The sequence below is a fragment of the Dromiciops gliroides genome, chromosome 2, assembly GCF_019393635.1.
Source record: "Dromiciops gliroides isolate mDroGli1 chromosome 2, mDroGli1.pri, whole genome shotgun sequence".
Classification (NCBI taxonomy): Eukaryota; Metazoa; Chordata; class Mammalia; order Microbiotheria; family Microbiotheriidae; genus Dromiciops; species Dromiciops gliroides.
Genome location: NC_057862.1, coordinates 228,601,400 through 228,616,939, shown reverse-complemented (window position 1 = coordinate 228,616,939; position 15,540 = coordinate 228,601,400). Strand labels below are relative to the sequence as shown.

Genomic DNA, 15,540 nt, shown 5'->3' with positions numbered 1-15,540 from the left:
GAAAAGACTACACAGTGTGCAAAGGACAGTAATGAGACTTGAGAGGCAGACTGGGGCCAGGTTATGAAGGGCTTTAAATACCAAACAAAGGAGTGCACATTTGATACTAGAGATAAAAGAGAGCCATTGTAGTTATAGAGAAACACAGCTACAGGATAAGACATACGTATGTTTTAGGAAAATCACTTGGGCAGCAATGGAATGGAATGAGGAGAGACTTGAGGCAGGGAAGTCAATGAGGAGTTTACTTCAATAGTCTAAGCTAGAGGTGATGGGTGCCTGAGCTAAGGCTATATAGATAGAATGTGAGAGATGATGTGCAGATAAGAATGGCAAGATTTGGCAAATGAACTGGGTGAATGAGAAACAGTTAAATGATACCAGGGTTGAGGAACAGGATAACTGCCAGGATGGCAGTTAAGTCTTTGACTACAATGATGGATTATTCTTAAAATTTAAATAAGATACTTGGGCTAGCAGAATTTTAAATATCCAATGAGTGCTCCAAAAACAAGTAATCAAAAATAGAGGAGGCCTAACTCAGACACTCCAGAGCATTTCAAATGTTACAGGGGTTAGCCAGATCCAGGAGAAGTCTCTTTTTGTAAAGCCTATGAGCTAAAAAAGAGTTTTTACATTTAAAAACATAATATAACTTAAAAACGTAACAAACATTCCTAGCTGGGCTGTACAAAAAAAGATGGCAGGCTGAATTTGAATGTAATGTGCTAACCCCTGCTCTGGAATACTAACAGTCCCCCAAAAGCAAGAAATCTTTCACAAAATTCCTTTTTTAGCTGTTCATTTTGTGAATTTCTGAAGAATGCTCATATAAGAAATGTTTAAAATGAAAACAGTGTCACATTTTAGTACTTCTTCCTATGAAGGACCTATCGGTTAGGGCTATTAATTGGGAATAAAAGCTATAAATCTTTTCATATGGTTTTACAAATACCAAAACAAAGCAGCTAAAGGCATAAAAAGAGGAGCAGCTTCAAAGTTAGTGTTTAATGACATGCAGTTGAATGAAAACAAAGCAGGCAGCTACTTTTATAGGATTAATCTTCAAAGGCAGCATTCTGTTTATTAGATTGTGCTTTAGCTTTTCGGCATGTTTTTTCCTGAGTTCTTAAACAAAACCTGCAGATTTGACCATTTTAAAAAATATTTGTTATATATCCTGCTACTCTAATCATCCCAACAACAATGTTGTCCCTCAATGTAGAACTGACAGAATTCTTAGGAGCCTGCTAATGACTGACCTTTCCAGAAATGGCAGAGTTGATTTTTGCATTATTAATTTAAGGGGCAACCCCTCTTGAAGAAAACTCAAATGACATTGATTTTTGTTTTCATTCATGAATGATCAAGCTTAATATACACTAGTATTCCACTCTACAGGGAAAAATCTAGGCAACTAATGCACTGAAATTTCCCCTGTGGTGTCAGAACTACAAAATATTGATTACTGATCACCACAAATTATTAAGTGTTCATTTAAAAAAATACTGTGTATAGCACTGTGCCATATATCCTAAGACTTTACTTCTAACAAGCAGCTTATAATTAAAAGGGCAACTAATGGTGTAACAGCTAACATTTATACAATGTTTAATGATTTGCAAAGTACATCATTTGATTCTCTTAAAAAAAAAAACCTGGAGTTAGGTACCATTATTATTCTCAGGATTATCATAAATGACTTGCCTAGGTCAGTGTATAAGGAAAAATTGGAACCCAAGTCTTCCTGACGCCAGTACACTAAACCATGCTGCCTCTCTAGAAAGAACACGACTTAGAATCAGGAGAATTATGGATTCAAATTCTAGTTCAAACACTTAGTAGCCAGGTGACACTGGGCAGGTCAATTGATAGAGAATCTATAAGCATTTGCCAAGTGTCTACTCTGTGCTAGGCATTATGCTAGGCAGAGAATGTGATACCCAGGGAAGAATATAAACAGAAGGGGAATTCTCTATAGATTGTGAAGTCTTCCAGATGTTTCTGTACTCATTGCCTTAAGTCTCTGGAACATTTTATATTCTCACTAAAATGAAATTAATAATAACCTGAACAGAGTTCACCCTAACTATCCATGAAGAAAAAACCAAGTGGATGAAAAAAATTATGTTTTTCAAACTAATATGAAATTAAATGGCAGGACTATGAGAATTTTTAATTATCTGAGAAAAAAATACTTTCAACAGTCTTTCAAAACATATTTCATGTAGTGACATAAAGCATGATAAACAGGTGGAGTCTCTGAAAAACTAGTAGCTCAGGGGCATCTAGGTGGTGCAGTGGATAGAGCACCGGCCCTGGAGTCAGGAGGGCCTGAGTTCAAATCCAGCCTCAGACACTTGATACTTACTGGCTGTGTGACCTTGGGCAAGTCACTTAACCCCAACTGCCTCACAAAAAAAAAAAAAAAAAAAAAAGAAAGAAAGAAAAACTAGTAGCTCAAATTATAAAACTGGATCTTTTTCACTGGTAACTTACTAATATGAAATAATGAACACAGAACAGTATAATAGTTACAAAATCTACATATTGATCTGAATTGGAATTAACAAATCACAGAACAAAAGCAATTTTGTTTTTTTCTTTCTCCATGGGAGGAAGAGAAGGCAGATTTTCATTTACTGAAAAATAAAATACAAAAAAAAAAAAAGGTCACTGAACCTATATAAGCCTTTGTACAATTTATATTAGGAGGACATGTTATACTCCAATAACCTATTTTTAACTCATACAGTGAAAATACAATCCTCCCTTTGCAGCCCACTTCCCAAATATAAGTTTCTAAATGAATAGTCCTTACTGTGTCTTGTCTTTGAGATTCAAGAAGTCTCACAGATAATTCTTCCAAAGTCTTTTTAGTTTGAGCATCTGACCTTAAACAGAAGAAAAAAAAATCTTAAGTTGCATGTATAAAAAAAATTACACATTTACTAAAATATATATTTTAGTGGTACAAAAACCTTTCTGTTGTGTACTTTTAGGACTAAGAAAAAAATAAGTTATTGAATAAATATTTGAATTTTAACTTACATTGTTTTAAGTCCTGTTTCTTCTAATCATGCCATAGTATTCAATTTTGGCAGCAAACTCCATTAATAATCAAAGGTTAGACATCAAATGAGAATTCAAATCTTTATGAATGAAAAATAAAAATCTGAAACATATTCTCAACAGGACAAAGACTTGTGATATAAACAAAGTCCAACTGGAGACTATATTTCAACTCACCCACAAAATTCACTCACTATTACAAAAGAAATCTGTTCTTATATTCTAGGTAAGATAAGGTTTCACTGCTTAAGAGATTTTTGTAAGTCATAAAAGTTGGATCCTACTACCCCCATAGCCAAGAGAATCATTTAAAAAGATTGCTTAAATTATTTATGAACTTCATTCAGCTTATCTAACCATATCTATACTATTGTTTAAACCGGATGTTCCCCAAATCCTTCATATTTAAGGAAAGACTATCAGAACATTCTGGGCCAAGAACATATCATACTGGAATTTAAAGTCTTGATTCTGTTGATTCTCTCAAACTAGAAAGACAAATTAGGGGGACAAAATAGGTCATCTCTTCTTAAGACCTTAGGAACTTAGAAAATGGAATTTAATAGTCAGAATGCTTTTTGTTCATTTTTCCAGCCCCTTAAAATAATATATATGTCTACATTTACACATATATGTACACATGTCAATAAACTATGTCTCATTATTAAACTGCCTTCCCTTTCCCATTGAAAAAAAGACATCATAATTATGTTAAATATTAATGCAATTCCGTATGGCATAGTGGATAAAGAGGTAGCCTTCTAGTCAAGAAGACCTGGGTTCCACTCCCTCCTGACACATTCTGGCCATATTAACCTGAACTACTAACTCAAACACTCCATGCCCCCATAGAACTCTGTAAGGTTATAAATTATAGAATGATTACTGATCCTACTTGAGAGGTACAGGGAGACTCCCCATATGCATATGTGTGCATATGTGTGTTCTTATTGTTACTAGCACATATCCTTCCACATCCCGTCAATGTACCTTTGTAACATACCTAAAAGGCATTTCCCTCTCTCTCAGAATCCCTCAGTTCAAGTGATACCTCCTACAGATGCTAGTGCTTTCCCTCCCCCCATCACCTTGTATGTATAATTAGATATGTACATGTTATCTCCCCTGGTTAGACTATAAGATCCTTCAGGGCAGGAATAATTTCATTCTTGCCTTTGTATCCCTAACATCTAGCATAATACCTTAGCATAGAGGTTAATAAATGCTTATTGATAGATTGTTTACTTGGTAAAAAGTCTTTTTAAAACAAATAGTACTGCTGAACTCCAAATGAATTGATTCATTCATTCATCAAACATTGATTAAGTGTGGTTGAGTATGAAAGACTGTGTAGATATTTCAGCAGAAATAATGTTTAAATATGACATTGGGTCTGCCCTCCTAAAGTTTATACTCTAGCAGTCAGATAACACAGAAACACAGTTAGCCATAATATACAATGTTAAATAAGTGTATTAGAATTTCAAAAGAAAGTGATAGATAAAGTCCTAGAGGGAAAGTTATGACCATGTATGGAGTACCAGAAATATCTTCATGAAGGAAGTGGCATTTGGGCTGGACTTTAATTAAATCCTAACTCAAAAGCCAAAGATGAGAAGGAAGGACATTCCAAGAAGAACATAAAAGGCAGAGAGGTGAAACAGCAAAGGTCATATTTAGGGAGCAAGATAATTTGGCTAAAGCTTATGGAAGAAAATAATAGGTCTAGAAAAATATGGTTATAGTAGAATGTGGAGGGTCTTGAGATCTAGCCCAAAAATAAACAAATAAATTTATAATGATTGAATGAATAAATGAATGAACCTTACCCTATACTGCAATAGGGAGTAACACTTTCTATTTATGAGCAAGGGAGTGAGTGACATGACTAAAACTGTATATAAAGATCATTCCAAAGTGTCTTGAGTTTTATGTATTAATAAAACATTGAATATTCGAATACTACAAAGACTATGATTTCAGTGGAGTGGATGGTTATTGGTTATTATATTACATATATGGTTATTAAAAATAAGCAATGAACCTCTCTGCCCATCAACACAGATCACAATCTTTCTATGTTTTTGGGAGTTGATGTGGCTGAAAAATTCATCACCCTGCAGCCAATCTACTGATCAGTTTCTCCAAACTGAACCAGGCTGGTCCTCAGATAATAGACATACTACAATAGACTATAATGAGTTAGTGGGAGAAAATACAACAGATTTCAAAAATCTGTGCGAACATGTCAATCATGTTATCTATTTTATTTCTTTAAAAAGTCATGTTTAAAATAATAATAAATTCTGCTTTTACCTGTTTCTCCTTGAAAGTTCTCTGTTGAGGTCATCTCCAAGGCGAGCCTGTTCATTACTGAGGTCTCGGAGGGACTGGTGCAATGAATGAAGCTAAAAACAAACAAACAAAAAACTCTAGTCAGGTTAGTTTCATCCATGGAGATTCACTGAAAGGCAAGAATAAATTTTATTCCATTTAATGAGGTTTCCAGTCAATAAAACTCATCTTCAAGAAAAAATAAACTAAGTTTCTATACTGTAAAAGAAGAAATGAAACACTAAGTAAAGTAGCTTTTTAAAAGTCATATGGGGCAAGAGGCAGTCAATGCAGCAGTCAAAAAAACACTGAGCAAAATGGACATGAAAATATTTTTATTAACAAAGAACTCACGGGGACAGCTAGGTAGCACAGTGGATAAAATACTGGCCCTGGATTCAGGAGGACCTGAGTTCAAATCTGCTTTCAGACACTTGACACTTACTAGCTGTGTGACCCTGGGCAAGTCACTTAACCCTCACTTCCCCACAAAAACAAAACAAAACAAAACAAAAAAAAACTTCACAATTTAAATACTTTACTTGAGCCATTACTATATTTTTTGTTACAAGAGTTACTTTCAACCTTCACGACAATTAAGAAGTCATTTCTTGACTTCTAAATCCTAAGGACAGATTTAAGATAAAAAAGGGAGGAGAAAAGCAAATCAGTCCAAAATTCACACAAACAGAAAAGGGGCCTTAGAGTTTATTTCGTCTAGCCTCCTTATTTTGAAGATGCAGAATCTGAGATACAGAGTGACTTGTCTAAAGCCATACAGCAAAATAGTGGCAGAATCAAGACTCAAACCCCAATCTTTTGATTTTTTTTTCTACTACACTATAATGCTGGAGAGGGAATAATCCAAACATTTGCATTTTTCCATAGTAATATGAAAAAATATGATTCTTTACTCTGTCAAAATTCTATGAGTTTCATATTCACTGTTTTGGTTATTCACAGTTTGGCCATTGGGAATTTTTGGAAATTTGCAGTGTACAGTGGAAAACTGAAGATGATGCACAAATGTAAGAAAACTTTAAAAAAATTATCATCCTGTTAATATCAGTAGTTTTTCAATCATGTCTTTAATGATCCCATTTGGGGTTTTCTTGGCAAAGATATTGAAGTGGTTTGCCATTTCCTTCTCCAGCTCATTTTATAGATGAGAAAATGGAGGCAAACAGGGCTAAGTGACCTGCCAAGGATCACATAGCTATTAAGTATCTGAGACTAGATTTGAACTGAGAAAGACAAATCTTTCTGACTCCTGGTATACCATTCTTTTCACTGTGCCACCTAGCTGCCCTGTGCATAAATACTGTATATTATTCATCTAACTACCATAAGGATACATATACAATTTATTTATAAATAGTTTTCTTAAAAGTTTGAATGAGCTAAAGGGCTACACACTCTTTGGGAACACCCCTTCTTTGTCTCTACGATCCAGTCATTCACACTCCTCCCACAGTGATCTCTGTATTTTGAGCTTTTTTGTAGAAGGAAATCTGTGAAGTATTACTACAGATATACCTGCAGCTGTGAAAACTTTGCATAGTATGTAAGATACTAATCTTTATCATGTAGAAACTGCAGGTTCTTTATGAGTGCAATGTCTTGTTTTATATGTTTTGTGTGTTAAGTAAATATGGTAAATATGATCAGAATTATAAAAACAAAGTGGGGCTGAAATTATTCTCCATTTTTCACATTCAAGGGGATCCTGTGCCATACGTCAAGGGATGACTATGTATGTATATATGTATGTGTGTGTGTATATATATACATATATATATACATATATATATATGAGTGTGTGTGTGTATATATGCATATGTGTATATATATATACATTATATATTTCATTCTAATATAGTTGAGAACTTTAAAAATATTATGTAGTACAGGAACAGTTCCTATGAGCAGCTTTGTGATGTCTTCTTTTCTGTTGTCTACTGGGTTCTGTGTTTTTAACACCCAACAGTTAAAGCTTGAGACAAATTCTTAGCCAAGACTCACAAGGTTCTACTAACAAAAGATCTCAGAAAGACAGATTACAGTCATTGCTTTGCCCTTTGTGATTCAATTAATTTAGCTACCAAGGAAACACTAAAGTTAGAATTTCAGGTTTAATGGAAAGTTTGAAAGAGGTAGAAAAGGCCTTATAAAAAAGGCAAGTATTTTCTCATTTTCTATAAGTAGGTAGCCTCTCCATCCCTACTTGAATTCAGAGCATGGAAAAGGTTCCACCATTTATTACTGCTTCCATTGATTCAAAACTCATTTCAAAAAAAATAAAAATAAAAATTGAAGTGAGTAAAAAATAAAAGAAAATGACTTTCTGAAAATAATAAACCAATGTTAATGCAGAGCAACCCATTTGGCTGGACTTAAAGAAATAGAAATTATTTTAGAAAGAGAAAATAATAGATCCAACAATTTACCTCCAAGTATCAGGTGAAAAATACAATGCCTACCAAAGAGACAGAAAACCAATGCATGGTCCAGAGAACAAAGTTATCTGGGATTAAACATGAGTAAATCCCAACTTTTAATCACTTGTGTTGATTTAAGAGGAAATACTGGGACAAAGATTACTCCCTAGTACACAATACCTGGGCCAAATCATCTGGCTCATCAAGAAACCGGACACAAGCTGATCTAGATCTGTGTAGTCTAGAACCCTGTGATTCTCTGGACTCCCTGAGTGGTGAAGAAGGCCGGAAATGGTGATGGCTATCTTTACAATTGAAAAGAAAAATAAAAAGGAAAAAAAAAAGCAACATGAACACAAGCACCCTGAAATTTAATCAACAAATACATACAGACATAGACAAACGCACAGAGATGGTCATGCACACATACACTCCTAACAAAGTATCAGTTATATTCCAATTTCAACATTCTCCTAATAAAACAGGAGCACCATACAAGCCACCTTGAAATTTTGTTCTGAAAAAATATCAATCACAGATACTTCAAAATTAGAATTAGTTACTGGGGCAGCTAGGTGGTGTAGTGGATAGAGCACTGAACCTGGAGTCAGGAGGACCTGAGTTCAAATCCAGCCTTGACACTTATTAGCTGTGTGACCTTGGGCAAGTCACTTAACCCTCATCGCCCCACCAAAAACAAAAATGATACAAATTTAAAATGAAGTAAAATCAACTTTATGTTTCCTTGAAATATGACCAATAATTTTTCAACAAATATTAAATTCATTGGCCCTGTTAAAATCTTAGACATTGGTAATGATTAGCTTCCTTACAAAGACAATAATAAAAATAACAATAATAGTAGTAGAGGCTTGTAAAAATAACCAGTGAAAGTCATCACCCATAGCAAGGCAGTGGCCCAGCTAGAATCACAATTTAAAAAGTGACTGATTCCAATGCAGGCTACTAGGACTTGCCTCCATTCTTGTTCCAATGCTGAAAAGCAGCAATAATATCATTAGAAAATGATGAACTCTATTTACAAGCCATGTCTATTCATAAAAGACAAATAACTACAGTCTTCACTTGAAGCTCAATTTGGTGCAAAAGAAAATGTTTAAAGAACAATTAAAGGCATACTAAACCATGTGTGTGTACACACACACACACACACACATACCTAAAAGCCATTTCTAACAGCCCAATTTCCCTACTTTCTACCATGCTGGAAAAAAGATGCCATACCCAAAAAAAAGACTTCCAGTTCTAGTTTTTGGATTATGTAGGGTTTGGGTTGTCTTTTTTTGGGGGGGGGGAAGAGAATGACAAAATTCTATTTCCAATTCTATAAGGTATAATTCTGCACAGTCTATGAATTGTAACAATCATATTCACAGAATCATAACTGCCCTGATTTAATATATTCCATAATGCACTGCAGAAAAAATCTCTAGCACTCTCAAAAACAGCATCATCTGATACTTGATCTGCACCTTTTTTGTGTGACTATACTCCAAAAGAAAGTTTTCCTTGACTTGGAACAATATTAAATTTTAATCTGAATTTTTAGAACTTCTTAAATTTTTACCTGTTGCACTGGGGCCATCCAGGTCACTTACATACAAACTTGAAAGAGAAGCGCTTCTTACTCCAGAGTTTCTGAATATACGTTGACTCCTTAATTGCCCTATTGATTGCTCCAAAGTCTCTCTTAACTGCATTAAAGAATAAAGTTGGTTTTATTCCCTTTTAAATAACTTCCCAACACAAAAAGACTAGAATGGATAAGATGGAGATTTAATTAGTTCTTTGTGAATGAGGCACCTTAAATCTTTGGAAAATTTGAACCACAAATTTTTTTTTCCAAATAAATGTTATACTATGAGAAATAAGAATAACTAGTAGAAAGTCCTGAAAAACTAATGCCAGTTTGTTGAAAATGTATTAGTAAATACTATTAGAGAATGGTAGGGGCGGCTAGGTGGCGCAGTGGATTAAGCACCGGCCCTGGATGCAGGAGTACCTGAGTTCAAATCCGGCCTCAGAAACTTGACACTTACTAGCTGTGTGACCCTGGGCAAGTCACTTAACTCCCATTGCCCCGCAAAAAAAAAAAAGAGAGAGAGAGAGAGAGAGAGAATGGTAAAGGCTGTTCCTTTCCAATTTACTCTACCCCTCCACTCCCCCCCCAAAAAAAAATTTATATTTTTCTTTTACCATATTTAGGATTCTCACTATATATGATAAACTAAAAAATTCCAAAAGAAAGGCATTGAATTTTTTTAAACTAAACATTAAAAAGAATCAATTGCGATAACAATACTAAGAAAAATGATTTACACTTTTAATGCTATACCAATCAAATTACCAAATAAATATTTTAGAGAACTTGATAATATAATAACAGAATTCATTCAGAAAAACAAAAAATAACAAGGAAAATGATGAAAAGAAGTAAGAATAAAGGGGAAATCACACTTTCAGACCCCAAATCATATTAAAAATCAGGAGTCATCAAAACCATATGGTACTAGTTTAAAAATAAAGAGAAAGGTCAATGGAACATAACAGATAAGGAGGAATTAGAAGCAGAACTCAATTACCCAGTATTTGAAAAAGTAGAAAACATAAATTAACAGGGGAAAATAACTCCTTATCTGATTTTTTAAAACTGCTGGAAAAACTAGGAAGTAGTCTAGCACAAATTAGGCTTAAACCAACAGCTGACACCATATTCCACAGTATATTCTAAATGGATACTCAACATGAATACTAATGATTAGAGTATAAAAAAATTAGAAAAGAAAGTGTATCCCTCTCATAGCTATGGGTAGGAAATATATTCTTTTTTTTTCTTTTTTTTTTTTTTTGCAGGCAATGGGGGTTAAGTGACTTGCCCAGGGTCACACAGCTAGTAAGTGTCAAGTATCTGAGGCCGGATTTGAACTCAGGTACTCCTGAATCCAGGGCCGGTGCTTTAACCACTGCACCATCTAGCTGCCCCTGGAAATGTATTCTTGACCAAACAAGACAGAAGCAATAACAAAAGACAAAATAGATAATTGATTATATGAAACTGAAAAGCTTCTGCACAGACCAAATTAATGCACCAAGGATAAGATAGGAAGTAGTCAAATGGGGGAAAAAACATCTATCAAATTTCTCTGATAACGGTTTGTTATCCAAGATATATTAAAAAACTCTCTCTCCCCCATATATATATATATATATATATATATATACATATACATACATATATGCATATGTGTGTATATATGTGTATGTGTCTATACACACACATATATATGTATGTGTGCACATGTGTGTGTATACACACACATAGATAGATAGATAGATACACATGTATATTATACATATATTCAACCCCTTTTTGCTACTCACACACCTCCCACCTTAATTCAGGTCCTCATTAACCATCACCTAGAGACCAATCTAACTGGTCTCACTGCCTCAAATGTCTCCCTACTCCAGAATCTCCTCCACACTACTGTCAAAGGGTTCTTCCTTAAGCACAGAGTTGAGCATGCTGCCACTTCACTAGACAAATAAATTCCAGCAGCTCTTTATGGTTTCAAATATAAACTTCTTTGTTTAGCCTTTAAAATGCTTTACAACCTGGCCCTAATCTATCTTTCCAGTACTGTTATATGTTATTCCCCATCCTGAACTCAGATGGCCATCTCTGCTTCTGACCTACGTAGGACACTCCATCAACAATGTCTGTGAAGAAGAAGCAGCTCAAGTATCACCTTCTAAACCACCTGTGCTTAATTACTTTGCATTTATTCTTCTTATATATTTTTTCTGAATAAGTGTATATGCACTGAGTGGGGATTGTTTTATTCTTTGTACTTTTACTCACAGTTCTGGTACATAGTTGACTCTTAATGAATGTTTATTGATTGAATGAAACATGCCTGGAATGCTCCTTCTCCTCACCTCTACCTGGCTTCCTTAAAATCTCAACTAAAGCCCCATCTCCTACAAGAAAGTTCTTCCCAACCACTTTTAGTTCTAGTTCCTTCTCACTTTTAATTACTTTCTATTTATCCTATATATACCCTGTTTGTGCATATTTGTTTGCTTGTTGTCTCCCCAGGGATAACAGGGGCTATCTTACTTGGTTTTTTTATAACCAATACTTAATATAGTGCCTGGGATATAGTCAGTGTTTAGTAATTGTTTATTACCTTACTGGTTCACAAAAACAAAAGAGAGAGGGGGCCAGAAGAAAGAAGAGGTTTTCTTGAGACAATTACAAAAGAATTAGAGAATAAAAGGATACAAAGAAGGGTTAAAAAGTATATTTTACAAGATGGCAGAATTAGAATTTTTTGCCTTAGCTCCTCCACAAGCTCATCCACAGTGACCTAGAAAGCACACCAAACTAAATGATAACTGGGAAAGCAAAGAAAAACTCATAGTGAGTCATTTTTCCAGCCATGGGAAGCTTAGAAAAACAGAAAGATCTGCAAACACCAGAGTCAGGGCTATGCAGGAGAGCAGCAGCAGTAACAGGGAGCAGCTCAGCACCAAGGCCTGGGCAGAGAGATCAGGAATGGATGCCATCTGGCAGCTCTGTCATCCACTGTCTAGTCCCAGGTCACAGTTCCAGGGGAGAGATTAGTGACTGTACTTGTGAGAGAGCAAGGGCATTCATTATCTGTATAAGATGCAAGGAAGAAGTTCCAGAAACCTAGTTGTATGGCTCTGAGCTCAAAAAAAGGGTAGGGATTCAGCTCTAACCTTTAGCCTTGCATGTAAGCCTGCAGTGGAATAAACCAGGGCAGTTGACCAAGATGAAGAGGAAGCCAGGAGCTCAGTAGAACCCCTAGTGCCCAATAGTTCTTAAACACAAGACTGAAGAGAAGCATAATAAGGTTAACATGAGTGAAACATCATAAGGGTCTAAAGAAGGCTGAATTGTATACAATCCTGTGTGAGATGAGACATGTAAGCCCTTGGAGTTTTCTAATTGCTAGGGGTTTTAGAGGGAAGTTACTCGTAGTGGAGGAGTGTGATTCTATCATGTTCAGATAATCTCAAAAAGAAGGATGAAAAAGAGGGATGCAGTTGGAAAGGGGCAAAGGGAGGGGTAGAATGGGGAAAATGATCTCACATAAATGGAGCATGCAAGGAAAAGTTTAGAAAATAGAGGAGAAAATGAGGAGTGGGAGAGAAGCCACACTTGAACCTCACTCTCATCTCAACTGCTTCCAAAAGGGAAGAATATGCATGATGAGAGTGGGATTTTCCCCATTCCTTACTTCTCTACCTGATTTAAGCCATTCCTTATTTATATATGTGATTCAAGCTTCAGTAGATGATAATGAATTAAGACAAATTGCAAAGGCTTGGATCAACATGTCTTCTCATACATTACAGTTTCCTCCTATACAAGTTTCTGGCTAGGATGGACCAATCGGGACAAAGGTCAGATACCCAAAGTAGCTACTTTGGAGTTGCTACAGACCAATAAGAACTGTTAAAATAATATGTAAAGCAATGAGATTGATATGATTAAGGCATCTCAAACCCATCAAGTGTCACAAAAGTGTCACAAATGTGGGATAGTTTGCCACAGATGGCCAATTCTAAATTCACAGATTTATTTCCATAACGTGAGATTAGCAATGATGATATTGGGGACCAATAGAGGAGAAGACATGGCTATATATTTGCTTACTGTAGAAATACTTAACTGCATTTATAATAATTTAATCTTGGGAAGTATACAAGTATAAATATCCCTGGATCCTGAGGCTCGAGGTCTTTGGGTCCTAGACCTGAGACCATTATTGTGAGACAGGGTCCCTAATAAACCTATTTTCTTTGGGCTCGGAGACTTTGGGTTTTTTCTTCATCTAACACTGCAACTTAGAATTTTTTGCAACAATACACATACAGTAAGGAACAGAAATTCATCTTATCTAACAAGGAATATGAGGGAAAGAAACTAAGAGAAAGGGAGGGAGGAGGATAAGAAAGTGGGTATATTAAGTAAGGCAATGGTTAGAAACAAAACAGGCTAGAGGAAGGGAGAGTCAAAAAGAAAAAGATAAATAAGAAAATATGATGGAAGAAAATACATGTTAACAACCATAACCATGAATGTGAATGGGATGTGTTCACCCATAAAACAGAAGAGGACTGCAATCAGAATCCAATAATGTTGTTTAAGAGACACACTTGAAACAAAAAAAAAATATATATATATATATATATACTGAATTAAAATTAAGGGCTGGAGCAAAAGACTCTATTATGCTTGAGAGGAAGTTTTCTTAAAAGGTAGCAATAGAAATTATGATCTCAGACAAAGCAAAAGCAAAAATACATGCAAATAAAAAAGATACTCAGGCAAACTACATTTTGCTCAAAGGTAGCACAGTTAAATGAGTTACAAAAGGAAAGAGTAAAACTATAATAGCAGGGGATCTCAATTTACTCCATCTAAGACCTAAATAAATCTAACCATAAAATACATTTTTTAAAAAGTTAAGGAGATTAATAGAACTTTAAAAAGGTTAGATAAGATAGTCCTCTGGAAATTGCCGAATGGGACTAAAAAGGAGCATACCTATTCTCAGCTATGTATGGCACCTTCACAAAAATTTACCATACTTAAGGCATAAAAACTTCATCAACAAATACAGAAAAGCAGAAATATTAGTTGTATCTGTTTTCTGACAATGATACGATAAAAATTACATTCAATAAAGGGCCCTTGAAGCAAAGATTAAACATTAATATGAGGGGCAGCTAGGTGACACAGTGGATAAAGCACTGGTCCTGGATTCAGAAGGACCTGAGTTCAAATCCGGCCTCAGACACTTGACACTTACTAGCTGTGTGACCCTGGGCAAATCATTTAACCCCTAGGACTCACTACTTGACAAAAACTGCTGGGAAAACTAGAAAGTAGTCTGAAAGAAACTAGACATAAACCATCATTTCACATCATATACCAAGAGAAGCTCAAAATGGGTACATGATTTATAAGTAAAGGGTGACAGCAAAAGCAAATCAGCAAAACATGGGAGAAATGGCCTGTCAAATCCATAATGAAGGGAAGAATTCATGACCAAACAAGAGTTAGAAAGGTCCTCAGGAGATAAAATGGGATACTTCTGATTACATAAAATTTTAAAGTTTTTGCACAAACAAAAACAACGCAGCTGATAGAGCATGGGTCCTGGACTTAGGAAGATATCAGTTCAAACCCAGTCTCATACACTTAACTAGCTGTGTGACCCTAGGCAAGTCAATTAACCCAGACTGCCTCCAAAAACAACAAACAATGCAGCTAAAATTAACAGAAAAGTAGGAAACTGATCAGAACAATCTTTACAATACACTTCTCTGATAAAGGTCTCATTTCTCAAATATATAGGGAGCTGAGCAAAATTTGTAAAAGAGCCACTCCCCAACTGATAAATGGTAGAGTGATATGAACAGGCAGTTTTCAGAGAAAAAAGTTAAAGCCATTAATAATCACATTCTTAAAATGCTCTAAATCACTAATTACTAGAAAATTCAAATTAAAACAACTGAGGAACTACCTCACACCCATAAGATTTGCTAGGATAACAGAAAGGGAAAATGACAAATACTGGAAGAGATATGGGCAAACAGATACAATAATGCACTGTTAGTCCAGATACTCTGGAAAGCA

At 35.1% G+C, this 15,540-nt stretch overlaps 1 protein-coding gene across 1 annotated transcript in view; it reads right to left on the bottom strand.

Moving 5' to 3' along the window:
- The window catches only part of CEP128 (centrosomal protein 128), a 235,161-nt gene that overhangs the window by 178,651 nt on the left and 40,970 nt on the right, over positions 1-15,540 (bottom strand). Inside the window, exons 5-8 of the mRNA XM_043986021.1 lie at positions 9,433-9,559; positions 8,025-8,149; positions 5,389-5,480; positions 2,822-2,894 (exon numbers count right to left, since the gene is read on the bottom strand). Coding sequence (XP_043841956.1) covers positions 2,822-2,894; positions 5,389-5,480; positions 8,025-8,149; positions 9,433-9,559 — 417 coding nt within the window. The remainder of the gene's footprint in view (positions 1-2,821; positions 2,895-5,388; positions 5,481-8,024; positions 8,150-9,432; positions 9,560-15,540) is intronic.